Genomic DNA, 27,953 nt, shown 5'->3' with positions numbered 1-27,953 from the left:
AAAATATAATTATTTTAAGAAATATTATCTGCCACCCCCGACACCAAGGCTGTGCCTCGCAATATCCAAAAGTCGGCAGGCAGAGAACTTTCCAAAAGTATGGAGAGAATAAAATTCGTAGAATGACCAGTTGTTGATAGAACTCCAGAGCGGGCTTGGGTCTTATAGAGGGGAGCCTCGTAACGTTGACCGCGATCCAGTTGTAGGCAGGGTATAAAACGTATGGTCGGCATTCGGGTATAGAGTTCACCAATGTTGGCATCACATAGACCTCCTTTTTGGCGGTTCCATTGGGCAGCCTCAACAAAAATGCCATGCACGTTGACACCAGCCTCGGAGGATTCCGGTAAATCGCCATAGAGGTCATCAACCTGTTATAGGAAAAAAAGGGGGGTTTATTTTTTGGTTAAAAAATCGCGGACGTCTTGTTAAAGAGAATATCCGCAATAATTAAATCCTACCTCCATTCCATTTGCTCTCCTTTCGAAAAATTCCTGTTGCACCAGAATCCTTTCGATAACCTGAAAATCGATTTTCAGGGAATCAATTGGTAGTATACGCTTCCGCGCATGCGTCTGCAACACCCCCGTGAGAAAAGATTGCGGAAAATAAAAACCACTTATCCAAAAAGATTTTGGATTCCCCTCATTCGCCCAGTTTTGGATGAAATCTATACGCCTTTGAAAATCCGCAATATAACTTGGCAGTGGTTTGATGGATAGGAAACTTTTCTTTTCCCATAGCTTGGGTACCATATTGGCTAGGAGGGACTTAAAGACTTCTTCCAGCTCTTCAGACATGACCACCAATCCCCGGATGGCCTTGGCGAGATTTACCAAACTATCGTGGACCAGGCGTAGGGAAATGTTGTAGCGATCGATTTCCTGCACCAAGACCGTGGTCAGCGAGGGCATTTGGCCTTTGGCATCAATCTGGGAAGGGAAAAAATGAGGTTCTCCCTTTTTAATATTTAAGTTCTTAAAAATACTCACCGTCACCAAAGAAGCATGCAAGGACTCTTTGTTGATCTTGGGCGCCAGAACCTCTTGTATCTTCCTGATAATATCCAAACACAAATCATTCTCCTGGGCCTGACCCTCCTCGGCTGCAGAGCGTGGCTGGCCCTCCATTAGGGTATTTATAAAGAAATTTGTCTCCTTGCTTTGAAACACCAAATTGGCATTTTCATTCATGCCAAAGATCTCCGGATCCTCAAGGGTGGGGAAATTCAGTACATAATCCTTGTACTCCTGTATGCTGGCCTTGCGTGGATCCCGGTAATATGGATCTCCACGACAGTACTTGTAGTCCTCCTCAAGAATTTTCTCAAATGTGAAAATTTTCAATATGGTGCGCAGGCAACGCTGATCCCACGAATCGGTGACCCTACCACCCCAGGTTATTTCACCATTGATATAGTATATGGCCTCCCAGGGGATTTTCTCCTCCACTTCCCGATTTATAAAGAAATCCAATGTCTTGAGACCACATTCTCGATCACTTTCATTGAATTCATAGGTTATGTTCCATCCGAGGGGTCCGAATTTCCGGCGCTCCAAGAGCACAGCATGGAAAACACACAAACCAAAAACAATGGCCCGCCATTTTTGCTGCAGAATGTGATGCTCAAAGAAATCGGGATTAATATCTGCCAGGGCACCCAAAACATTAGCTTTTATGCCCTTCGGAGGTTCATTGGTCACCTTGACGGAATTTTGTAGAACGCTTATGGGGAAACTTTTCTGTGGCATGGAGGATAGAAACAAACGAAAATCCGCATGGGCCACAGTTTCACCCAGTGTTATGTTGCGTACAATCGCCTCCATTTGACCCATCCAGGAGGTGGCCAAATGGCAATTTTGCAGGAATACCCAATGGCCCAGCCTCAAACTTTTCTCTATTAAACTTTCGGCAATGGGTCCTTGACCTTGGCCCAGCGAAATGGAATAGAATTTGTCCATGTATTTCATATCTTCGGCAAATCTAAGGAAATTGGCCATGGGATCGGAACCACTGGACAACACGAAAACCAGGGGTGTTACATTGGAGGTATCCAAGAATCTGGAAAAAAATGTGAAATTAAAAATTCCTTAGAGTTTCAGTTAGACTTCGACCTACACAACTTTGAGTTGACTGCCCTCGGCCGAAACTTCGGTAAAATGGCGCCCAATTGTTATTCTCAAATAGACCACAACATTTAGGAGGAATCTTTCCTTGCGAAAGACTCGGATGAACATTAGTTTTTGAAAAGCTGTTAATCTCAGATTCCAGTAATCGCTCGGAGGACCCTTGGCCGAGCAAAAATTAAAGACCTGGGGAAAGAATACAGGTAACCTTATACGAATTTCAAAATATAGAAATTCTTTGACTAACCTCCCGATTATTATCCATTTGCAAAAAGAAGGGCTCATCCAAACGCTCCGTAAATCCCTCAAATGCCCGGAAATTCTCCTCCAAAAACAGGCAGGCCTCCCATTCAAATTGACTCAACTTTAAGTGGGCCGGTTTCATCCTCTCTCTAACCGTGCCTACAACACCTCGAGTCAGGAAATTAAATTCCTGTTGACTTACCCTACCCTCCTGCCGTTCAATTGCCTGTGAGAGCAGAAAACTATAGATTAGCTTGTGATTCTCAAAGAGCCCCCTTGACACATTATCATAGAGGGCCTTCAGCTCATCCAGCTTCAATTGAGCAATACGATCCTCGGTATTCATTTTCGGGTGGTCTTGGCGTATCACCGCACAGAACACTTGTGAGAAATATTTCAAGCTATACTGATACATTGGATCGATATCGGCCAGGCTGGCTATTACGAAGTAGAGTATGGCCCCACGAGATGCTAGGCTGCGATATTTTTCCCGGGTGGCCGTTATGACTTTTTCCGTTTCCTCGGTGTCCACCAGCCGGGTGGCAATAATCAGAGAGGTTTCCTGGAGGGTAAAGAGAGAGAGAGAGAGATAAAATTGAGTCCTGATGTTTAGGAAAAATCTAGAGTATCATCTAGAGTATTCTGGAACCCATATCAGGTTACTTGGCGATGTAAACTTTCAAAAACCCCGAATTACGTGTCCTCTATTTTAAGCTCTACTTCCATAATTGGGTTCAGTTTTTCCCGAATTTATATGAGAGTTTTTTTTGCTTGGGATCGGCTCTTACCTTAGCATCATTCAGAGTTTCCACCAACTCTTCGTCATCCAAAATATTACCCTTGGAATGGAATAACAGTTTTAGGACCTTATCTTCCAGGGCCAGCAGCTGCTGTTTGTCGGCATTGATTTTCACAATTAAATCATTTCGTTGGATTTCCAGAGCTGGGAGTTCTATGGCCACGATGTCGCTGTAAGAAAAAAAGGGAGAACGAATTAAAAATATTTTTTTCCTAAAATAAAAATCTGCTCCAACTCACGCCAGCAGCTGATCTTCCAATCCCGTTTCGGTGACCAAAAAATTCACCAAAGTCACATTAATACAAATCTCAGGCAGATAATGAGGATTGGCCAATTTGGTGGTCATATACAGCCGGAAACGTTCATCATAATCGATAATGACATCTCCCAGCTTCAGATAGGTTCTACCCTCAAAAACATAGGTTTCTCTCTGCAACACCGGGCGAATAGAGGGATCTATGCTCTCGCTGATATCCTCCAAGAGTATCGGATATCCTTGACGTATGCAATTCTCCATCACCCTTAGTAAATTCGAATCATTCATTTTCAGGATGTGTAAATTATTAGATTTTTCCATGTTGCGTATCCAACGATTTGCCTGCTCCTGGGGATCTATCATCAAAGGCCATCTCAGGGCCCGTGTGGCATATAGGCCATTTTCAATGGATATATCATCTTTGGGCAAACCATCCATGATCCATTGACGTATCTCATAGGGATCGCCTAGAACTTTGAGGAGATGAAATTCCGCACTGGAGGGTATTTTTTGTTCGCGACACTTTTCAACCCATCGCTGGCAGAGTTCATTGCGATATTCAGTGGAAAAGGCGCCCAAATAGGCAACACAGGCAGCGGAAACTAAAACGTCGCCCGGAACATATGCCAGCTCTTGGGTGAGGATCTGAAATATGGGAAAAATATCATTAAAAAAATGGAAAATGGGTCGACGTTCGTTATATAGAATTTCTGCAGTGAACAAGAGGTATTTAACAGCCAGAATACCTTCTGGAGGTCCTATAAAGGTAAAAGACCCAGGAAAAACCTTTACAACTAAGAGAACATGTAGGTCTTGTCCATGGAGGTGGTCTAAGCAGTGCGACAGCATAATAAAAAGCTTGGGTGTTACAGACAGACCCATCCGAATCACCATCTGGTGGATAGGCATCCTCCGCTTAGGCAAGTAAGAAAAGACCTTCATGATCTGGAGAGAGGGGTAAGTGGGAGCCTCTAGATCACTCTAACGCGGTCTCAGAAGCTGCCCCTACAAACTCGAGTAGTTTTTGCATAGTTAAGATCCGGATGGTGCAGCCGCCTCAATTCATATTGAGCCCGAAAATACAGCGATGTCCAGAACATCTGCCCGGCTTGTGGCACAGTTCCACATGACATGCTGTACCTATTTCGCTGCCCAGTCAAACCTATTCAATTAACATGTTGTGGACTCAACCCGTTAAGGATGTGTCCTTTTTGAGACTGGACTTAGAAGCTGAACCCGTAAGAAAATATCTTCATGATCTAGAGAGAGGTACAGAGGTATAAGAGAGAGAGAGAGAGAGAGAGAGAGAGAAGGAGAGAGCCTCTATAGGCCTATCAAATAGCACTGAATATTATTTACTCTGACGCGGTCTCAGAGGACATGGTAGGATATAGAGAGAATACCGTACTTGGAGACCATCCTCCTCTCATGGCAGCTGGAGAACGATAGCTGCCCTGACAAACCCGAGTAGTTTTGGCACAGTTAATATCTGCAGCCGCCTGGTGCAGCCGCCTCAATTCGTGCTGAGCCCGAATTGACAACGATGTGCAGAACATCAGCCCAGCTTGTGGCACAGGTCCACATGACTCGCTGCAGCTATTTCGCTGCTCAGCCAAACCTACTTACCTAACTCAAGTATCATTGTGGACTCAACCCGTACTTTTTGAGACTGGACTTTGAAGCAGAACCCGTAAGAAAAGGCCTTTATGATCTAGAAATCTAGAGAGAGATAGAGGTTTTAAGACAGAGCCTCTAGATCAACAGGCCTGGCAAGCAGTACTGAATAGTATTCACTCTGAGGCGGTCTTAGAGGTCATGGTAGTATTATGAGATCGTCCTCCTCTCATGGCAGCTGGAGAACGATAGCTGCCCCGACAAACCCGAGTAGTTTTGGCACAGTTAATATCTGCAGCCGCCTGGTGCAGCCGCCTCAATTCGTACTGAGCACGAATTGACAGCAATGTGCAGATCATCTGCCCAGCTTGTGGCACAAGTCCACATGACGCTGCAGCTATTTCGCTGCCCAGCTAAACCTACTCACCTAACTCCTGTCCCCCTTTTTGAGACTGGACTTAGAGCCAGAACCTGATTGAGAGAAGTCAAAACGAACACAGCAGTATGAGCTGCTACAACAACAACTAGGAGGCGTTGTAGATAAACTCTTCCAGAGGACCTTCATGTATCTATCAACTGGTCAATTAGAGGCTTTAATTGGTAAGGCTAAACGAAGTTATTACCTCCACAGTTTCCTTCCATCGCACTTCTTCATCCGACAGAGCCGAGGTTAATCTTCCCGCTCGATTCAAACGGCCATAAGTCAAATCCACGGCATCTTGTATAACCTGAAACTCACGACTTTTCTGATCGATATTATCTCGAAGAGCTTGAATTTTAGCCTCAACGGCAGCCAATTCTTGCTGCTTGGCTCTCAGCTCGGCCATGACTTCTTTGAGTTCACTTTCGGCTTGTTCTTTGCGGCGAATTTTGGGTTCCACAACCTTATAGACCTTGGCAAATTTATCCATGGCAATTACCCAAAGACTTACGGATTTGGCAACCTTGGAGACTTTTTCGAATTTCTGTAAAAAAAAAATAAAAAATAAAGCATACTTTTAGGAGGAGCGATTTACTTACAGCTGGCACAAAATCTTTGTGGTCAATGTACTTTTTGACCTTCTTCAGCGTGTCCTCCTTAATGTGTTCCTTGTCGAATTCAAAAAGACGTTTGATGAAATTCACATCGGCCATTATGGTTTTGGCTGAGGCCCAGGTGGGTCTAAAGAGAAGAGAAAATTAAAACAATAAACCCTAATATTATGCTTTCGAATAAATATCCTACTTGGCGCCCAATAGTAGGCACACAGCCTCCATAACAAATTGCACCAAAGCCGGTGGCGTGGTAAAAGACTTCAATTCATTTATGTCTGCCTTGGTCAGACCCTTTAAGGCCTCTTCGGATTCTTTTAAGGCTGGCATTGCAATTTCCAAATCCTTGTTGGCATCATCAGACATGGCCTGACAAACGGCTGCCTTTTCCTTGGCACTGGCCTCGTCACGCACCACACTTTCCTTTACCATATCCGCCTGTTTGGTATCACCGGCCAAACGTTCTAGCAGGGTTTTCATGTTGGCCGATTTTTCATCCAGTTGGGGCACCATGACTTCCAATTCTTTTTGCATGACAGCGATCTGAAGATAGAATAAGGCAACTTAGTGGAAAAAATACTCCTCTTGGAAATGTCTTGCTTACAATTTCATTGGTCTCCAAGATCTTATTGAGGCCATTTGCAATTCTCTTCCTTTTATTGACCAAATCCTGGGTCTTAGCCTTCAGCAAACTCTGATAGAGTTTCAGCAGCTCCAAATAACTACTGGGCGTGGTGTAGTAGTGCCGCTTCATTTCTTTGTAGAACCTCAGCGAAGCATCTTCCACAGTTTTGTGCATAAACACTGTGGTCGTGGCCAAGGCCTGACATTCTTCCGGCGTTTCGGTATTCTTTGCCAACAGGCCCAAGGCCACCGAATACAAGGCCTCCGTTGGCCAATTGGAAAACCAATCGATGGTGGTACAATTCACCAAAGATGGGAACATGCGACAACGTCTACGGAAAGCATCTCCAACCGGAGACATGGAGAGCACAACATGTAAGTTGTTACGCACCCGATTAATAAAGAATTTGTAGATTGTATCACGAGAGCAGCCCTGCGAGAGAGAGAGGTGATTAGTATATGGGTTTACAAAAAAAAAAAGACAGAGAGGGAGAGAATGGAAAATCAATGCTGACTTGTTGAACAAAGAGAGAGAGAGAGATAGATAAAGATAATAGTAAGAGAGAGCGATATATAGTTAATTAAAGTAATGTTCTCTCCATGAACAAAGAGAGAAAAAGCTTGAACTGTTATTTCGCCAACGTGCTTGGATGGACACTGACGTTTTAGTAGAAATCCTTGAAGTTTCTAGAGAAATACCTCTTTGTTGACAGCATTGCATTGATCGCGGGCATCCAGAATAATCTTTTCATAGTCATCTCCCTCGAAGAGATTTGGCACCTCTCCTGAATTCAAAATATTATTGATATCCTCCAGGAATTCTTCTTCAACAATTTGAGTATCGATCATTAGAAATACCACAGGTTGATTGTCAATCTGCAAGTATTTGGTGAAGAGATTAAAACACGTTTTAAAATAACTCAACATCTGAAGAAAAATAAGGAAAAGAAGAATGATGTAATTGTTTAAATTATATTTACAAAAAGGATCAGACTGCCTACCTTATTATGAGAGATATAAGTATTAACAAGTAAAAAAGCTTTAAATACCCTGCACCGTTTGCAACGAATTTGGCAATTAAAAAAAATAAAATCCGTTAAAAATTCCGTTAAAATTTAAAAAAAAATACCGAATGTAGCCGTTATATTAGGGTCTATACGAGGAAGACGTGGACCTGGACATACAATTTTCCGTCTTAGGCTGTAGTATCCATTACGAATTTCAAATACCAAATTTGAAACATTTACGGTGAATAATGTCGCTTAAATCACCAAAATACCGCAGATAGGGAGGTACCATTATATGGGGGCTATACCCGAAGGTGGACCTACATGACCCATTTTCAATACCAAAAATCCTGCAGACATAATATACAGGGTAAGATGAAAAAACTGCAATCAATTTCAGACTGTTGTCATTTCGAAAGTGGTTCGAAAAGTAAAGAAGCGACTTGATCGAAACCCGTGTCGCAGTGGTCGACACTCAATAGCTTATGAGCTAAACATATCACAATATTCCATTCGGCAAATATTGAAAATTGAGCTCGGGGTAAAGCCATTAAGATTCAAAAATATGGAAGAACTTACATCGCAACAAAAAGAAAATGGACTTAAAAGAGCTAAAGAGTTGCTTCGCTTGGCCGAAAGTGGTGATCTGTCGAATTTGGTTTTCTCCGTCTCCGATGAGAAAACATTCGTTGTCCAGCAGCAGTTTGTAAACAAACATAATGATAATGTTTACTTGCCAAAGAGGTCAGCTGAAAATGTGCACCTTCGGTTGGCCACCAGAACTCAAGCACCGGCCATGGTAATGGTGTGGGCCGCCATAACAGCCGATGGTCGCTTTCCGCTTGTATTAATCGACCGTGGTATCAAAATAAATGCCGAATATTAACGCCAAAATATTCTGGAGGATGTATTAAAGTCTTGGGCACGCAAACATTTTGGCTGGTGACCTTGGACATTCCAACAAGACTCAGCATCATCGCACTTAGCATGCGCCATCCAAAATGAGGTTCTTCGCTTCATTTCCATCGCACAACGGCTAATAAAATCTCCGGATACCAATCCGTTGGACTATTGTGTCTGGAGTATTTTGAAAAGCATGGTTGGGACTAAAAATACCAAAGTGTCCATCACCTCAAGCAAGAGCTTCACCGGGAATGGGCCAAATTACCGCAGGACCAATCCCTTTAAAGGAAGTTTTTAACCATTCAGGAAAAGGACTAAAAAGAACCCTCGTAGACTCGCTTGACGGTTAAAACATTGGTCCGACATTTTCTCTGTATTTTTATCTGCAATATTGCCGAAGATACTATATAACTAAAACGCACGGATTTCGAGAAATCTTAATCCGAAGGGGAAACTGCCCCCTCTATTTAGGTTACTTTGCGATGTAAACTTTCAAAACGCCGACACACCTGTCTTCTTTTTTTACCTCTAATTTCATAATCTGCTGGATTTTCTCCGTAATTATTTTTTTGTCGCACAGTTTTATTTTTTGAAGTCCTCACTTACCCCCGCTTGCCGGTAGATAATTTTCAAATCCTCATGGAAGCCATTGATGTCATAGTTCCTCTTCAACTCAATTTGCATGCATTTGTATTCGTTGACATGGGCGGCCAATTTCGTCAACGATTGCTTTCCCATACCAGCCACTCCAACCAGAAGACCATTTCCTCGATCACTTCTCAGCAGGCGAGCCAGCCGCACCGTATGTTCCAAGGCATCTTGAAACAAAATCAAATGCATCCTCTTACCCGTCATGGTGTTATAATCCTCCACATAATCCATAAGGATACTTTCCAGTTTGCTATGATCCTTAATCTCTTCATAGATACGTTCCGAACGGGCCTTGCCAAAAACCATAAAATCTCCAAACAGTATTGGTGGCTCTTCATCGCGGCAGACTTCTTTGTTGAAATGTTTCAGACACACTTCGTGCATGATTCGCTTAAAGAGTCTACGATCATCATCGTTGATCAGACGATCATGGAAGACCCGCGTCGTCTCGTGATAGAAGAGACGTAAAATTTGCATTTCCATGTTGTAGTGGAGGTTGCTGGCCTGCAGAATACCCTGGATGCATTTGGAGAGATCTCGTAAATTGAAGATGTAATGTGACTTATCGGGGGTGGGTAACATTTCCTGGGCAATGCGCATGTACACATCAACACAGGCATTGACAATTGGCTCGGACAAGGGGCGTATGGTGGAGGAGAAACTGCTTAGGAAGCTGTGGCGGAAAAAAATTAGGTTAATTTTAAAATTGTAGATCCCCAAAATACTCACCCTGTCAAAATGCCATTGAAAATGGTGGTCAATGTCTCATCATTGGGTTTCGGCAGGGCAAACAGCGCAAAATGCCTTACAAAGCGTGGTGTCAAAGGATTACGGCCACCACCCGGTGGAGCACAGGCACAGCCGAGGACCACATCAACAATTTCCTTCCAAAAGAGCTTTTCACGATCATAGAAACCTTGAAAGTCCAGAAATTGTCTGAAAATGGAAACATATTTTTTAGGCAGAGCACAGATTTTCCCTTCTTCACTCGGAAGCGAAACTTGCTCAGGAGCAGAATTGCTCGAAGAGAGGGAGTTTTTTACGAAGTCTACTCTCCACGCATTTGTTTTGTGTGGGAGCACTCCCGAGCCACTCCTGTTTGAAATTTGAGAGTGAGAGCAGCATCGCTTTAAATTGAGCAGGAGTTTCTTCTAAGAGTGTAAATGAGTGGAAAGAGGAAGAGGGGAAGAATTGAGAGACCATCACCCGGTGGAGCACAGGCACAGCCGAGGACCACATCAACAATTTCTTTCCAAAAGAGTTTTTCACGATCGTAGAAACCTTGCAAGTCCGGAAATTTTCTGAAAATTGAAACATATTTTTTATGCAGAGCACAGATTTGCTCTTTTTCACTCGGAAGCGAAACTTGCTCACGAGCAGGATTGCTCGAAGAGAGGGAGTTTTTTCGACGTCTACTCTCCACGCATTTGTTTTGTGTGGGAGGACTCCCGAGCCACTCCCGTTTGAAAGGTGAGAGTGAGAGCAGAATTGCTTTAAATTGAACAGGAGTTTCCTCTAAGAGTGTAAATGAGTGGAAAGAGGAAGAGGGGAAGAATTGAGAGACCACCACCCGGTGGAGTACAGGCACAGCCGAGGACCACAGAAACAATTTTTTTTCCAAAAGAGTTTTTTACGATCGTAGAAACCTTAGGAGGTCCAGAAATTGTCTGAAAATGGAAACATATTTTTATGCAGAGCACAGATTTGCTTTTTTACCATCGGAAGCGAAACTTGCTCAGGATCAGAATTGCTCGAAGAGTGAAAGTTTTTTCGAAGTCTACTCTCCACGCATTTGTTTTGTGTGGGAGCACATCCGAGCCACTCCTGTTTGAAATGTGATAGTGAGAGCAGAATTGCCCTAAATTGAGCAGGAGTACACTCACTGAATGGAAAGAGGAAGAGGGGAAGAATCGTGAATACATGATCAGTAAGAGAAGATTCTGCCCGAATTTGGCTCTCACTCACAAACGAGGAAAATAAGCTCACTCGTATTCCAACGTCATCAAAAAATTGAGTGTGCTCCATTTTTTTCTGCTCCCAGGAGAGCACTCACTCGAATTGACACAGAGAGTGAAATTTACTCGAATTTGAGCGAGTGCTCTCCTGGGAGCAGACAAAAATTATGTGAACTCAGATGTTATCCGAAGGTCTGGTTTTATTATTCTCAAATATTTTTATCCTAATCGCAGTTACATACCTCAACAGCTCAATGGCCGGTTGACTGCCATACGTATCCAATTTGGGCATATTCACATCATCGATGAACACAATTACCGACTTCCCAATCGGTGCTCCCAGCTGTGTGCGTTTACGTTTCTCCAGTGGTCCTTCGATCATTTCTTGGGTTCGCGCGCTGCTAGTTTGAGCGGAAAAATTAATCTGCACCGGCACAATATTGCCTTGGGATAATTTTTTCAACGTAGATACCGCCAGTACGGTTTTGCCCACTCCCGTCTCGCCTGTGAACATGACGGGATATTTTCGTTGAAATAGTAAGTCGGAGATGTAGCTGAAAGTGGAAGAAGATTCAAAGGAATTTTTAAGCTAAGTCCTTAGTAGGAAACACGGGAAAATTATGGGTATATGGGTGTATTTGTGATCTCGGCTAGAAGTAAATATGGCCGAGGCGAAGCTTAAGTTTATCTGATATACGTAGTTTGGATGCTAACATAGATTTACTCGTTTTTACTCGGGAGTGGGAGTGTTATTCCATTCCTTCTTTTCCCTTCCATCTCCGATTTTGATTTGCTGAAAATGCTGAGCTTCCTTTGGTCGCTTGAAACGGAGGTCATATATTTTCGAATGGCTTCGGCCAACATACCCTATTACTATGAATATTTGGGAGCCGGAGGTTCTCCTAAACGATTGTTGCTACTTGTGTTTAATGGGTGCCATACAAATGGACTTGGGTGGCGCTCAAGCGGGTCCAACAGGGACGGGAAAAACTGAGACCACCAAGGATCTGGGCAAATCTGTGGCAACACATCCGTGTGGTTTTTAATTGTCCGGACGGTTGGATTTCATGATGATGGGAAGGTCTTTTTTTCTTTTGGGGCTTCCTCTTCATGACAGAGGTGGGGGAACCGATCATTACACCTCAAATAGTAGCTATTCCTTAAAATTCCTAATAGCAATAGCCTTTCATGTAATTTTTTCTGGAGAACTCACCCATATTTCGTGGTATCCACCGTGGGTACTTGCATATCGAAATATTTATCTTCCGGATTAAAGACGAATTCATCAATGATACTGGACCAAGATTCCCAGCTACGGCTGGTCATGTTAATGCGATAGTCCCACAATGAAGCATCATCTGGCAAACTGGAAAGGAGGTCAAAAATTAAAATTTAATTCATTTTGAATTTCCACAACTCACTCCAAAGGACCCATGGCTTGGCGAATCAATTGCTCAAAAACGAGTTTTTCCTTATCCCTAAAATTAGAGCCCTGAGACCATAGGACACACCAAACAAACATTTTCTTGAGCAACGCCTGATAGTCTCTTTCCTCCACATCGTGCCAGCGTATCATTTCAATTAGCGAAGAGAGTAATTCCAAGCATAGGCGTACCTTGGAGCTGGTCACTTGATGTATGACAAAGGAGCCATGCTTTTTGGCCACTTCCAGGAGAGTCGCAAAATGCAAACTAAATAATTGGTCGAGGTATTCCAGAGGTTTGTTGGGTATTTGTTTTTGTATATCTCCCATCTTCCACGAATCGAGTAGGGGTTGCCATCCCAAATCTTCGGGATCAACATAGACCATACCACAACGGGATACAGTGGCGGGAGAGGCCTGTACCAGATCTTGTACCTCGAAAACCATGTGGACCCAGGCGGTGAGTTTTATGCGCTCCGAATTGGCCAGGCACAGCATTTTATTGTCATCCAGTACGGTGTTGAGATTTTCAATCCAAACAGCATCCACGGGGCCGTCATTGACAATCCATTGATGGATTTCCTCTGGAAGATCAAAAATTGGAGGATATTATTTCCAAAAAAAATATATATAATAAATTCTCACCCTCCACATTGACTGCAGTACGCACTGCCAATCCCAGGAGACCATCCTGCCATTCCAGGGTTTTGGGATCCACATAACCATACAGCTCATTCATGGAAACTGCCTTGGGATTCATGCATTGTATGTTTACGGGCCGGAAATTGGCACCCTCCACCCCTTGTTCATATAAATGACCCAGAGCCTGTTCCAGGGCATGCAGGACCGTGGATTTCCCACCACCTGTGGGACCCACCAGCATTACACCCCAGCGAACACACATTGTCTCATAAAGTTGTATACATTTCCTCAAGGTGGCCTGGACCGCCTGTAAATTCCTCTCCCTTAAATTGAATACCAAACTCTCCTCCAACTGAGGATGTGAGGAGTCTGGCAACTCCACTCCCGGAAATAAATCACTGAGTATACCCAAAAAGAGCACTGCATCATCGGCCAAGAACTTGGGTATATTTGAGTCCCTCAGGGCGGCAATAAGGGTAATATCTTCCCTCTGATCTGGGGCTGCCCGCTTCAGAGAGCCAGCCATTACCAAAACTGATTTAACCGCCCTCATACCAAAATCATAGTGATTTTGCTGACTCAGCTGCTCGGAGCAAAGTTTGTACATTTGCACCATTTTATGGGCCAAACTCTTAGGGTCCTCAAAGCCCTCGGAATATAAAATGACCTCGGCAATTAAGGCATAATCGGGGACCATCATGGATATTGGGCGGAATAGGGCTTTCAAGTTATCGGGGAGTTCTGTGCGTCCAGCATAGCCGGGGTTCATGGTAATGAAAACGGCACAGGATTTGCTGAGCTTTATTTCACGGCCCTCGAAAATGAATCTGCAAAATATTACTGATTTTTTTACCACCTCAAATCTTTTTGTAGGATCTCCAAACTTACCTCTTGGCATTCACCACCTTGGCATTGCGTATTGTAATCAATTGCTGAGCAATAACCGACAGCACCTCGATATCAATGCGATTGAATTCATCAAAGCAGCACCAGGCTCCACATTGGGCCAGGCCGGAGAAAAATCTTCCCATCATTTTGTAATCCAAACCATCGGAGCAATTAAAGACCACACACTGCTTGGCCACCGATTTGGCCAGATCTTTGGTGGTCTCTGTTTTTCCCGTTCCCGCTGGACCCGCTGGCGCACCACCCAAATCCATTTGTATGGCACCCATTAAACACAAATAGCAACGATCGGTTAGGGGTGTCAGAACCAAAACACCTCCGGCTCCCAAATATTCATAGTAATACGGTATGTTGGCCGAAGCCATGCGAGAGTAGATTGCCTCCGTTTCAATTGACCAATAGAAACGCAGCATTTTTAGCCAATCAAAATCGGAGCTGGAATGGGGAAAAGGGAGTGAGAGTGAGGGAAATGGAAGAAGGGAGGGAAACAGTGTAATAGACTGTGAACAACAATCCTTATCCCAATCTAAATTTTGTTCCTTTCATTTTTGGAGAGTTTTCGAACGCTCTTTGGTCAAATCATGGCTCAAGGATCTCGAACGTTAGAGGCGAGAGAAACATTTCCAAAAGAAGTTATAATTTTCCAAAAGAAGTCATGAGAAACTCCCAAATCCCTTTTACTTACGATTTCACAACCTGTTTTTCAATCAGCAGCGACACCGAATCCTTGGCATGTACATCAATGGTTATCAATGCGGTCAGTACCTTCCTCACCAAACTGCTAATATTCTGCCGCGTGAGAGAAGCCAAGGCCGCTAGATTTTTTAAACATTTCTTTTCGAATAATTTCATCTCTTGCATAACCTTCTCTTCCGACCATTTTGGATTATCCAAAATATAATGAATATCGGCAGCCCATTGCTGTTGGGAAATGGTCAAGGCCACTTGATTGGGATGATCTTGAAACCATTCATCACGTTGCTTGTGCGGATAACATTGATAGCCAAAACGCATGGCTCTCTTCACCGAGGCGAACATACCCTCCTCGACTTTACTTAACCATTCTTCGACAGCTCCTCGAGCCTTGAGACCTTTTTGGAAAAGTAATTTTTCTCCCTCAGGAGATATGAAGGCCAAGATGTCATTGGTCGCCACGGTGCGTCCACTGCCATCACCCACATCTTTTTGGCCGAATTCCAGGCGATGTATGGCATCGAAACATTTACGTAAGTGGGGTTGTACGGTTTGGGGAATACGTGTTTGGGCCAGGATTTCCAACAGCTCATCGTTGGAGAGGAAATAGAATCTAAAACACGAGAGGGGGGGGGGGGGGGGGGTATTATGTGGTGTGGTGGATAAATTTTAGAAATTCCTACCTTGGAAACACAACCCTTTTAACCTCCAAATAGGCCTCCAGACCCCTTGTGATTAAATCCAAATTGCGATTATTTTCCAATAAAATATCATAGTTATCCTTGGAGGACATAACCGGCAGCGCCAGAGATACCTTTTTGGCCGTGCGCACCATTTCCTTGAAACTTTTATCCACAGCAAAGAACATTTTGGCCTCCTGCGGCAATTGCCGCTGGATATCAGGTGAGGCAAAAATGGCCTCCAAATAAATCCACGACGTTTGGCAATCCATCCAGACCTCTAGGGGATGGAAAGAGACTTAAATAATTATTTCAAAGAAAATATAGAAAATAACCCCCACCCAAGGTCTTGCCAAACTGTTCCAAGGCCCCGATCCATTCATCGACTTTATTCTTAATGGGCGTTACATATTTCGAGGCAGCAATGGTATTAATGTTGACATTGGAATCATCCAGAATTGTCTGCAATTCCTCGGTGCCAGCCAATATGAAAACATCCTTCTGATCATGATGACAGACCACGGAGAGTTCTTGTTCCTTCCACACCGCTTCCAGAGATTTTAACATATTTTCCAATTGGGCCTCGCCGGTGGCTTGCGATGAGATTTCCATTAAGGAATTGGCAATTTCCTCATCAAAGGCATGGCACTCTTCATAGGCGGAGAGGAGGATGCCCTCTTCTTGGAAGAATTTGCGGCCCAAAATTGTTTCAACCTCACTCCAGTGGCGCTAAGTGGCAGAGAAGACAAGAGAACCAAAATAAAAGGAATTTGAATTAAAGAGAGAGAGAGAGATATAGAGAGAGATTTGCACCACTTACCGCCCTAAAATTGGGATTCCTCAGATAACCAATAACCGGTAGCTTCACCTTAAAATTCTCCGCAGCCTGCTTCAGCTCAGGCACAATATTATTTGCCGGTAAATATTTTTCATATTGCATACAATTCTTAATGGTTTTTATGGTCAGGTCCGTCAGCTCATTAACGACAAGTTGATTGAAATCCATCAGGATCCAACGATAATAGGCATCCTCCCATTCGTTGACAGAATTGTGTAGACTTTGTCGTAACTTAATTTCCGTAAAGGCCATATCCATTTCCGTGTACATGGTAATATCGATTTTAAACTCTTTTTGATAGCGTATATATTCGGCAGCGTGTTCGTGCAAACGTTCGAGGCGTTCCAAAAGATCCTTGAGCCGTGATTTGACCAAAGAACGTTCGGAATCTCTCTAAAGTGAAAATAATCAAATTTAGATTGGGATGAGGATAGTAAGCCACAGTCTATTACACTGGGTAACAGAGAAAATAATTAGAGGGAAGTCCAGCGGAATATGAGAGAAGAACAAAAAAAAAAAAAGAAAAAAAAAGACACAACTATACAGGGAGAGATGAAAAAACTGCAACCAACTTCAGACTGCTGTCATTTCTAAGCCACTTGTCCGACAGCTGTTAAAATTATTCCAGTGACAGCTTATTATATTGTCTAGAAGCGTACAAAAGTATTTTGGTGAGAATTTTCCAGAAAAAAAGACTTATTCGTGACAGAATTCAAGCGTGATAGTGTGATTTCTTTATGTTTGGCTGGAGAACCACAAGCGGCTACTGTTAGAGCACTCCAGCATTTAAATATGAATAAATCTTTTGTGTCTCGTACAACCGCTCCGTGATACCGTTACGGATAAAAAACAGCAACATCACTAGAAATGGTTCGAAAAGTAAAGGAGCTACTTGATCGAAACCCTCGTCGCAGTGGCCGAAAAATAGTTCTTGAGCTGAACATATGGCAAAATGCTATTAGGCAAATATTGAAAAATGAGCTCAGGGTAAAGCCATTGCAATTCCAAAAAGTGCAAGAACTTACACCGCAACAGAAAGAAAATAGGCTCAAAAGAGTTAAAGAGTTGCCTCGCTTGGGCGAAAGTGGTAATCTGCCGAATTTGGTTTTCTCCGTCTACGAGGAGAAAACATTCGTTGTCCAGCAGTTTGTAAACAAACAAAATCAAAATGATCGTGTTTACTTGAGGTCAGCTGAAAACGTGCATCTTCGGTTGGCCAACAGAACTCAGTGTCGGCCATGGTGATAGTGTGGGCCGCCATAACAGCCGATGGTCGCTCTCCGCTCGTATTAATCGACCGTGGCATTAGAATAAATGACGAATATTATAGCGAAAATACTTTAAAGCCTTGGGCACGCAAAAATTTTGGCCGCAGGCCTTGGACATTCCAACAGTACTCAGCACCATCGCACTCAGCACGCGCCACCCAAGAATGGTTACAAATTGAGGTTCCTCGCTTCATTTCCAGCGCACAATGGCCACAAAAATCTCCGGATATCAATCCGTTGAACTATTGTGTCTAGAATATTTTGGAAAGCAAGGTTGGCACTAAAAAATACCAAAGTGTCGATCACCTCAAGCAAGCGCTTCGCCGGGAATGGTCCAAAATACCGCAGAGCAACATTCGGGCAGCGTGTGACCGTGCATTTCCGACATTTTTTGCTTTCATTAAATACAATTTTAAAAAAATGTAGTTTTTTTGTATCTCACCCTGTATGAACTAAAAATGCAGAAATATTAAATTAAATAGGTGCAACAATTGGGCGCCACATCCTTTTACTACTCCCATTAAGAAAACTATGCGACATATTTCAATTTTTCCAATAATTACGGAGAAAATCCAGCAGGTTATGAGAGTAGAACCCAAAAAAAAGAAGAAGAAAAAGACACGTAACTATATGAACCAAAAATGCATACGTATTAATTTAAAGAGCTGCAACAGTTGGGCGCCACATCATTTTATTACTCCCATTAATAACACTGGGCGCCAAATTTAATTTTTTTCAATAATTACGGAGAAAATTCAGCAGGTTATGAGAGTAGAACTAAAAAAGGAGAAGAAGACATGTAAAAATATGAACGAAAATGCCAAAGTATTGATTTAAGAGCGGCAACAGTTGGGCGCCACAGCTTTTTATTACTCCCATTAATAACGCTGTGCGACAAATTTTAATTTTTTCAATAACTACGGGGAAAATCCAGCAGGTTATGAGAGTAGAACCCAAAAAAAAAAGAAGAAGAAGACACGTAATTATATAAACCAAAAATGCATGAGTTATAATTTAAAGAGGCGCAACAGTTGGGCGCCACATCCTTTTAATAGTCTCAGTAATAACACTGGGCGATAAATTTAAATTTTTTCAATAATAACGGGGAAAATTCAGCAGATTAAGAGAGTGGAACTAAAAAAAAGAAGACACATGTATAGACGTTTTGAAAGTTTACATCGCAAAGTAACCTAAATAGAGGGGGCATGTTCCCACCTCTTCCAAACTTTTGAAAATGTTCGAAATAAGATTCCTTGAAAACCGTACATTTTAGGTATACAGTGTCTTCGGCAATATTGCAGGTAAAAATACGGAGAATATTTTGGTTTGAATTTTTAACCCTCGAGCGAGTTAAAAAAGGGGTCTTTTTGGGCCTTTTTTGAAATAATAGTTAAAAACTCCCCTTAAACGGAATGGTAGCAAGTCAAAATATTCCACAAAATTATTTGTCATGAAATTCTACTATGGGTCCTATAAGACATGAAGCTTCTAAAACTTACCCAAACACCAGAAATTCATATATTTTAAAAACACATTTTAGGGTTAAAGCCGTACTTTGTGTGAGTTTGGGCAAAAATCTCCAACAAATCATCATTTTAGAAGAATGACGTCAGAGACAAAAACATTCTTCATCAAATTTCACTATAAGTCATTAAAGAACAGAAATCTGTATTTTCATTAAATATCAAAAAAAAAAAAAAAAAAATATTTGCATAAATATTCCCAATAAAAAACTCAAAAAAATTATTCCCTATTTTTTTTACCAATTTTTTCTCGAACTTTTTTTTGCCTGAAAGTTTCATAAAGTATACAATGAAAATACGGATTTTGTTTCTTCGGTGACTTATAGTGAAATTTGATAAAGAATATTTTTGTCTCTGACGCCATCCTTCTAAAATGATGCATTATTGGAGATTTTTGCCCAAACTCAGAAAAAGAACGGCTTTAACCCTAAAATGTGTTTTTAATATAGGTGAATTCCTGACGTTTAGGTAAGACTTAGATTTTTGACGTCTTCTAGGACCTATAGTAGAATTTTATGACAAATAATTTTGTAGAATATTTAGACTTGCTATGATCCCGTTTAAAGGGATTTTTTAGCCATATTTTTAAAAAGGGACCAAAAAGACCCCTTTCTTTGCTCGCTTGAGGGTTACACATTTTTAGCAAAATATTCTCCGTATTTTTATCTGCAACATTGCCAAAGATAATATATACCTAAAATGCACGGATTCCGAGGAATCTTATTTCGAAGATTTTCAAAATTGTGGAAGAGGGGGGAACTTGTCCCCTCTATTTAGGTTACTTTTCCGATGTAAACTTTCAAAATGCCAATATTTGTGCCTTCTATTTTTGAGCTCTTCTTTCATACCAAAATATTATCCGTATTTTTATCTGCGTCATCCTTCTAAAATGATGCATTATTGTAGATTTTTGCCCAAACTCAGAAAAAGAACGGCTTTAACCCTAAAATGTGTTTTTAATATAGGTCAATTCCTGGCTTTTAGGTAAGTCTTAGATTTTTGACGTCTTCTAGTACCTATAGTAGAATTTTATGACAAATAATTTTGTAGAATATTTTGACTTGCTATGATTCCGTTTAAAGGGGGTTTTTAGCCATATTTTGAAAAAAGGGACCAAAAAGACTCCTTTCTCTGCCCGCTTGAGGGCTACAATTTTTTACCGAAATATTCTCCGTATTTTTATCTGCAACATTGCCGAAGACACTATAAACCTAAAGTGTACGGATTCCGAGGAATCTTATTTCGAAAATTTTCAAAATTGTGGAAGAGGGGGGGAACGTGTCTCCTCTATTTAGGTTACTTTGCGATGTGAGCTTTCAAAATGCCGATATAGGTACATTCTATTAGGTCTTCTTTTATATACTCCGTATTTTTATCTGCGACATTGCCGAAGATACTACAGGGTTGCCCATTTTCGACGGACCCATGACTCTTTGGGCCCATTCCAATCGACGAGGCTTGTCCGCCCATTCAAAGGCCATCTATGTTTAGCCAATAAAACCCAAACCCCCTCCACCCCCATTACTTACATCAATTAAAAATGGATCCTGGACTTCCAAATAGATTTCATGAGTCTCTTCAAATATCAGCTGAATATCTTCATTCATTTTCTCCTCCAGCTGTTTGACAAATTCCGGCCTCTTCGCTTGGATCTCCTTTAGCTTATCATTTGTGCGATTAACCAAATCTTCACAATCCATATAGTCTTCCTTGCGTTCATCATCAATGGGTATGGCAAAGTCTTTGATGATCATGAAGACATCATGAGCATAATCGACATCGGCAAAGAGACTTTGCATTTCCTCATCGACAACATCCAAAAATCGTATGTGAGAGACAATTTCCAAGGTCGTTATGGGTTCGGCCGTAATGCGTCCCGACAAATCATTTGTGGCCTCATTGATGCGTTCCACCTCTTCGGTGGCCAATCTGGAAGGGAAATTCTTTTTAGAACCACATTTCTTTGAAATTTGTCCTGGAGAAAGAACTTACTTGGGCAAATAATTGGCCAAGACATTTTGCAATTTTATGCAAACCGGGGTCACAGTGTCCTTAAAACTGCCCTGATTCAGTTTCAGCAGGCCCAGGTGTACCGTGGAGAGTATGCCATCCAAGGCCTTGACATTGTTGCAATAACGTTCACAGTAGGCCCTCAGTTTGCCCAAATCTGAATAAATTTAATAATTTTTTATTTTTTTATTATCAACTTCTCTCCTAAATCCCCTTCTTACCCCTTTCCGTTTTCAAAATATTCGGATCGGTTTGGGTGTCTATTTCATAATTATTGCGTATCGTTTCAAATCTCAGAGTATAAATTTCCGCTTTCTCATAGGCCGTTCTAATGTAGGAGTATAATATTTTCCTGCCAGGAAAAGGAAACAAATATCAAATCAAATATCCATCAACAAATGTCCTTCGCCGGAATTACAAAAAATGAGAAATATTTCAAATGAAAACAATTTTATTTTTTGTGTTATTTCATTTTTTGTTAAGGACCCGAGTAAAACTCACCGATTAACTTGAAATTCTTGATCTGTTCTCAAGAGAAAATTCAAATCGGGCGCCACTCCGGATAATCGTTCTTCTTGCCGTCCCATAATTGAGGGTCTAAAAAGTGAATGATTTATTTTGCATAAAAATCACATTTGATATTGGAAAAAAACTCACTCTGTAAACTGTGTATAGGTTTTGTCATCGGTGAAATTCTCAATTTCCATAACAGTTTCCAAGATTAGAGTTGAAATTCGGGTGAAAATGTGCTTCATTACTTCTCTGAAAAATAAAAAAATAAATAAAAATTCAGAAAAATACCAATTAAATCACAAATAGTTTATTATGGATTTATAAGTCCTTAAAAAATATTTAAAACAAATCTAGGATCATAAGATCTAAAAAAGTGCGTCAAAAAAAAAAAAAAAAAAAATGAGGTCTTGAGGTATTTTTAAAGAAAAAAATATTTTTTACGTTATTGGCAGATCTCGGAAAAATAAATTTTAAACTCCATGGTGCAATAGGATAAATCATTACAATAAATTCTATATTCAATATACCTTTAAAAAATTAAAAAAAATACGATTGGTGGAAAATATTTTTAAGCATGTAAAAAGCAGTAAGTTCGGCCGGGCCAAGCTTTGAATACCCTACACCATTTAGAACGAATTTGCCATATTCAAATTCGAAACTTGAAATAAACGGTGAATAATGTAGCCAAAATCATCAAAATACCGTAGATAGGGAGGTACCGTTATATGGGGGCTATACAAAGACGTGGACCTGCACAGACAATCTCCTGTCATAGGCTGTAGTATCCACTACGAACTTCAAATGCGGAATTTGAAACAATTTCTGTAAATAATGTCGCTAAAATCATCAAAATACCGAAAATCGGGGGTACCGTTATATGGTGGCTAGACGAAGACTTCGGCCTGCACCGACAATTTTCTGTCATAGGCTGGAGTATCTATTACGAACTTCAAATACCAAATTTGAAACTATTCCGGTGAATAATGTCGCTAAAATCATCAAAATACCTAATATCGGGAGGTACCGTTATATGGACCTACATGGCCCATTTTCAATACCAAAAGTCCTGCATACATAATACACATTTGAATAAAATTTTATCAACCTACTTTATTTCGTTCTGAAGCTAGAGTGATTTCCACAGACGGTAGGACGGACAGACGGGCGAACATTGATAAATCGACATAGAATTTTATGCTGATCAAGAATATAAATACTTTGTGGGGTCTAAAATGTATATTTCGAGGTATTACAAACGGAATGACAAACTTCAATACTATGGTAAAGGGTATAAAAAAGGTGTGAAGAAAAATCTGGGATATAAAGCCCTAGGAAAAAAATATTCACAAAAACTGGGGTCAAAAGAAAAAAATATTTTTTACGGATCCCGGAAAAATAAATTTTAAACTCCATGGTGCAATAGGTCTTGGATAAATCATTCAAATAAATTCCATGTTCAATAAACCTTTCAAAAATTAAAAAAAAAATTACGATTGGTGGTCTTTTGGAAAAATATTTAAAAAAAAAAATGCAGGTTCTGTTACTGCCTTGGAATTTGTTTTAATTTGCCAGGGTAATTTTTTTTTGGTATTAAAAAAAATCCACAAAACTTAGTTCTCCAGATTTTTACTATTACAAGATCATTTAAAATATGGAGAAATTATTTGATTTTTATACCCTCCTGCATCCTATGGAGGGTATATTAACTTTGTCATTCCGTTTGTAACTCCTCGAAATATTTATAATAGGCCCTACAAAGTATATATATTCTGTATTACCGTAAAATTCTAAGACGATCTAGCGATGTCCGTCTGTCTGGCTGTTGTAATCACCCTATCTTTCGAACGAATTGAGATATAAGGCTAAAATTTTGCATACATGCATAGTTTACCAGTAGGCAGGATAAGTTCGTAAATGGGCCATGTCGGTCCATGTTTTCGTCTACCCCCCATATAACGGTAGCTCCCGTTATTCGATATTTTGATTAACGACATTATTAACCGGAGTTGTTTAAAATTTGGTATATGAAGTTTGCTATGGATACTACATCCTGACACAGAAAATGTGCCATGCAGATCCACGTCTTCGTATAGCCTCCATATAATGGCACCTCCCGATATTCGGTATTTTGAGGATTTTGGCGACATTATTTACCGGAATCAAATTTCATATTTAAAGTTCGAAATGGGTACTACAGCCTATGACAAACATTTTTGTATGCAGGTCCATGTCTTCGTATAGCCCCCACATAAAGGTACCTCCCGATATTCGGTATTTTGATGATTTCAGCAGCGTTATTCACCGGAATCGTTTCAAATTTCGTATTGGGAGATCTTAATGGTTACTACACCCTTCGTATAACCCCTATATTACGGTACCTCTCGATACTCGGTATTCCGTTATTCAACGGAATTGCAACAAATTTCGTATTTAAAGTTCGTAATAGGTACTACAGTATATGACAAAAAATCGTATGTAGGTTCACGTTTTCGTTTTGGGATGTACCAAGTCTTGAATGGAATAGGATGTCAATTTCGTTTTTTATGAGCTTCATGGATATTCAACATTTTGAGCCTTTGTGGGGGAGGTACCAGAAGGAATGGACCGATATATTCCATATTCACAACGGATCTTTTGTTAGTGGAAATAATGTTATGTGTGAAATATAATGATAACCTGATGCTTATTTCTGATTTTATAAACATTTTGGTTCTTTAAAACGTTGACCCTTTGTGGTGGAGGTACCAGAAGGAATGGTCCGATCTCTACCATTTTTTTAATGATAGAAATATTCAGATGTGCCAAGTCTAAACGGAATCCGTTTTATGAGCTTAATGGATATTCAAAATTTCGACCTTTTGTGGGGGAGGACCAGAAGGAGTAGACAGATATATTCCATCTTAACACCAGACCTTGGGTTAATATAAATATTGGGATGTGTGACATTTGAAGACAATGGGACTCTTACATCTCTTTTTTTGAGAGTTGTAATTATTCAAAATTCTCACCAGACCTAGCACTGAACAAATATTATCCTTTCTCTTTCTGTGCAAAAAAATATTTTTTTTTGAAAATTTTGACCTTTTGTGGGGGAGGTACCAGAAGGAGTAGACCGATATTGCTTATCTCCGAACTCGATCTAACTCTGACAATAATATTACGATGTATCAAGTTTGGACCAAATCGGATACTCCCTTCGAGAGTTATCGTGGGCACCAGCCAGACAGACAGATGGACGGACATCACTAGATCGACTCCAAATGTCCTAAACGGGTTTGTTCCAAAGAGACTTAGGGTCTAAAACCGCAATTTCGACTAGGCACTTTTTGACAGTATCAAATGATGTATACCCTCTGTAGCCATATGCCTGAGGGTATAAAAATGTAATAATTATGGCGTTTGACTTTTTTGCATTTTTTTATCTCACCCTGTATAATAACCTGTATACACACTGTTATGTATGTTGGGTGTAAATGGTATTAGAACATCGAAGTCGTGGAAAAGTATTCTTCATAAAAACCCTTCCCAGTTATTCATAAAAAATCCAAGCTAAGAAAGTCCTGGGAAAAAATTGAGTGCTTCTCCATACGATCTACTTACTCAGATGGTTCGATTTCAATACGATCGGGTAACAAATGCAATGTGGTCACAAAGAAAGGACTCTAAAAAGGATAATAGATTCATCTAAACATATCGAATTATTTAGGTAATTTATAAATACTTGAGGAACATCGGCTGGTCTTTCAGGTTCCAATTGTTCGTTCAAGGTTAAGTTTTCCTGCAACACCTCCTTCGATGGTCCCAAGGCATCGTGAATGTTCAAGGCCTTAGCCAAATCCCGAAAACTATTCACAGTGACTTTGTGCAGCATGTTGTACATCATGTGGTCGCAGTAGCTCAGGAAGCTGTAGAAGAAAATTATCTTACCTTATTCGCTAACTTACATTTCCAAAAGGAGATTTCCTTACTTGGCCCAAAATATGTAAACTTTATAGGAAAAAAAATCGAAACTTACTTGGAAAGTATTTTACAAAAACTCTTCTTCTTGGCCCGATCCATAAAGCTCATGGCATCGCGCATTTTCTTTATCGATGGATAATGATTGACTTCATCATCGGCAAAGAACCCATTGGCAATTATGGCATTCAGGCAGGCATCATCTAAGGAATCAATTTGAGAATATAAATTAGGGAACTGTGAAATATTATTTGCATCTACTTACATAGGTTCTTTCTCGTCCTTTCCCGAAAATCTCGAAATGTTACATTTAACCTTTCATAGATTTTCATTTGTATCTCCAGAAAATAGAAGGGATGCCAATCTTCAATGACTATGGAAAGGAAGAAAAAAGACAATATTAAATCTTAAGTGGGGTCCAAAGAAAGGTCATTCAGTCCTCTATCCATAGAAGAGTTACCTCAGCTCAGCTATTAAAACGACCCGGATGTCGGTGAAAACATGACCTTTAGTTAACAAAAAAAGGCGACCTTCGGATCGTCTATAAACACTCTCTTCTGGTTGTCTAAAAATACTCCCTTCAAACTCAGACGACGTTCAGAGATCGTCTATAGGAAGACGACCTTCAGAGATCGTCTATAAGAAGACGACCTTCAGAGATCGTCCATAAGAAGACGACCTGCAGAGATCGTCTATAAGAAGACGACCTTCAGAGATCGTCTATAAGAAGACGACCTTCAGCTCGTCTATAAGAAGACGACTTTCAGAGATCGTCTATAAGAAGAGGACCTTCAGCTCGTCTATAAGAAGACGACCTTCAGAGATCGTCTATAAGAAGACGATCTTCGTCTATAGGAGATGACCTCCACCTTAGCTCGTCTATAAGAGACGACCTCCACTTCAGCTCGTCTATAGGAAACGACCTCCACTTCAGCTCGTCTATAGGAGACGACCTCCACTTCAGCTCGTCTATGGGAGACGACCTCCACTTCAGCTCGTCTATAAGAGACGACCTTCAATTTAGCTCGTCTATAGGAGATGACCTCCACTTTAGCTCGTCTATAAGAGACGACCTTCACTTCAGCTCGTCTTGTCTTCCACAAAGACGAACTTCGGCTCATCTAAACACCCGACCATCTTTTGCTCATCTATGTAGACGACCTTCTATAGCTCGTCCATAAAGACGATCTTCTTTAGCTGGTCTATGAAGACCCTCTTCGGGTCGTGTATAAAGACTATCTTCTGGTCGTCTATAAAGACTCTCTTCTGTTCGTCTATAAAGGCTCTCTTGTGGTTGTCTATAAAAACTCTCCTCTGGTCATCGATGAAGAGTCTCTTGTGGTCGTCTATGTAGACTCTCTTCCGGTCGTCTATAAAGACTCTCATCAGGTCTATAAAAACTCTCTTCTGGCCATCTTTAAAGACTCTCCTCTCGTCTTCTATAAAAACTGTCATCTGATCCCCATAAAGGCTCTCTCTGGTCGCTCATAAAGTCTCCCTTCTGGTCGTCTATAAAAGACTCTCTCTTCCAGTCGTCTATTAGAACTCTCTTCTGGCCATCTATAAAGCCTCTCTCTCTCTCCGCCGATAATCCACAAGTTTTCTCACTTCTCTTCCACTTACCTGTAACATTGACGAAATTACTCCTCTCCAGCATAACAATCTCCTCCCTCAGCCGAAGTATGGCTCGTGCCAAGTGCGGTATGGCGATAAAAAGATGCTCCTGCAAATGCATGCGAGCCTCCGTCTGCTTCTTCCACTTGACCGTTTTCTCCCACACCTTAAAACCCTTCCATAGCCGAAATACGGCAAATGTACGAATCTTAATGATGCTCAGAAATTGTTGAAACTCCTGTTGCCATTGCAACAGAGGTGTGAAGAAATTCTCCGACAAATGCCAATAGGTTACACCGTGACGACTCATGGTGAAATATAACTGTTTGTTGGGCAACTCGGCCCAGGTGTATTCCTTAAGGCTGTACGGGGTGAAATATTCACTTGTCTTCGGCAACATATAGGTGAGGTAAATGAAGCTGTCATCCTTTTGGGAACGCATCCGCTCCACAAGGACATTCAAGTCGGGTATTAGGGATGCACCGGTTTTAATGCCTTCCTGGCTATTTTGATGTATTTTGTCTTCGAGTTTAGGTTTCTTGTCTTGTCCTCCGGCGTTATCTTTTTTAAACGAAACTGAGGGACGTTTAGATTTTAGTCGTCCACTGGGATTCATAATATCCAGTTGTTTAATCTTTGAGCTCAATTTTTCATTGCTAAACTTGTATGAGGACAT

The 27,953-nt window shown here is 41.0% G+C and overlaps 1 protein-coding gene across 1 annotated transcript; it reads right to left on the bottom strand.

Moving 5' to 3' along the window:
* Positions 1 to 14: 14 nt before the first annotated feature.
* Positions 15 to 27,953, bottom strand: LOC101894043 (dynein axonemal heavy chain 6). The gene is made up of 33 exons (XM_059121699.1): positions 27,287 to 27,953; positions 25,929 to 26,036; positions 25,722 to 25,866; positions 25,428 to 25,611; positions 25,307 to 25,368; positions 21,851 to 21,955; positions 21,695 to 21,790; positions 21,415 to 21,545; positions 21,176 to 21,350; positions 20,713 to 21,112; positions 16,375 to 16,785; positions 15,896 to 16,283; positions 15,558 to 15,834; positions 14,867 to 15,487; positions 14,164 to 14,616; positions 13,279 to 14,102; positions 12,632 to 13,217; positions 12,424 to 12,576; positions 11,453 to 11,764; positions 9,985 to 10,191; positions 9,211 to 9,928; positions 7,394 to 7,570; positions 6,675 to 7,127; positions 6,264 to 6,613; positions 6,059 to 6,200; positions 5,662 to 6,003; positions 3,408 to 4,069; positions 3,158 to 3,338; positions 2,374 to 2,931; positions 2,119 to 2,312; positions 993 to 2,061; positions 462 to 932; positions 15 to 371 (listed from the first exon to the last, which is right to left on the bottom strand). The coding sequence occupies exons 1-33, from the start codon at positions 27,951 to 27,953 to the stop codon at positions 15 to 17; spliced, it is 11,979 nt and encodes a 3,992-aa protein (XP_058977682.1).

Source organism: Musca domestica, unplaced genomic scaffold, assembly GCF_030504385.1.
Source record: "Musca domestica strain aabys unplaced genomic scaffold, Musca_domestica.polishedcontigs.V.1.1 2, whole genome shotgun sequence".
Lineage (NCBI taxonomy): Eukaryota > Metazoa > Arthropoda > Insecta > Diptera > Muscidae > Musca > Musca domestica.
The sequence above is the reverse complement of the archived record's forward strand: the minus strand, read 5'-3'. Positions and strand labels throughout refer to the sequence as shown.

Excerpts from the sequence above, each read along its gene's own strand:
- LOC101894043 (XM_059121699.1), bottom strand. The coding sequence starts at position 27,953 with ATGTCCTCATACAAGTTTAGCAATGAAAAATTGAGCTCAAAGATTAAA. Across the intron at positions 4,070-5,661 it reads GATGGAAGGAAACTGTGGAG|ATCCTCACCCAAGAGCTGGC; the intron begins GTAATAACTTCG and ends CCCATATTTCAG. Across the intron at positions 2,313-2,373 it reads AAATGGATAATAATCGGGAG|GTCTTTAATTTTTGCTCGGC; the intron begins GTTAGTCAAAGA and ends TTCTTTCCCCAG.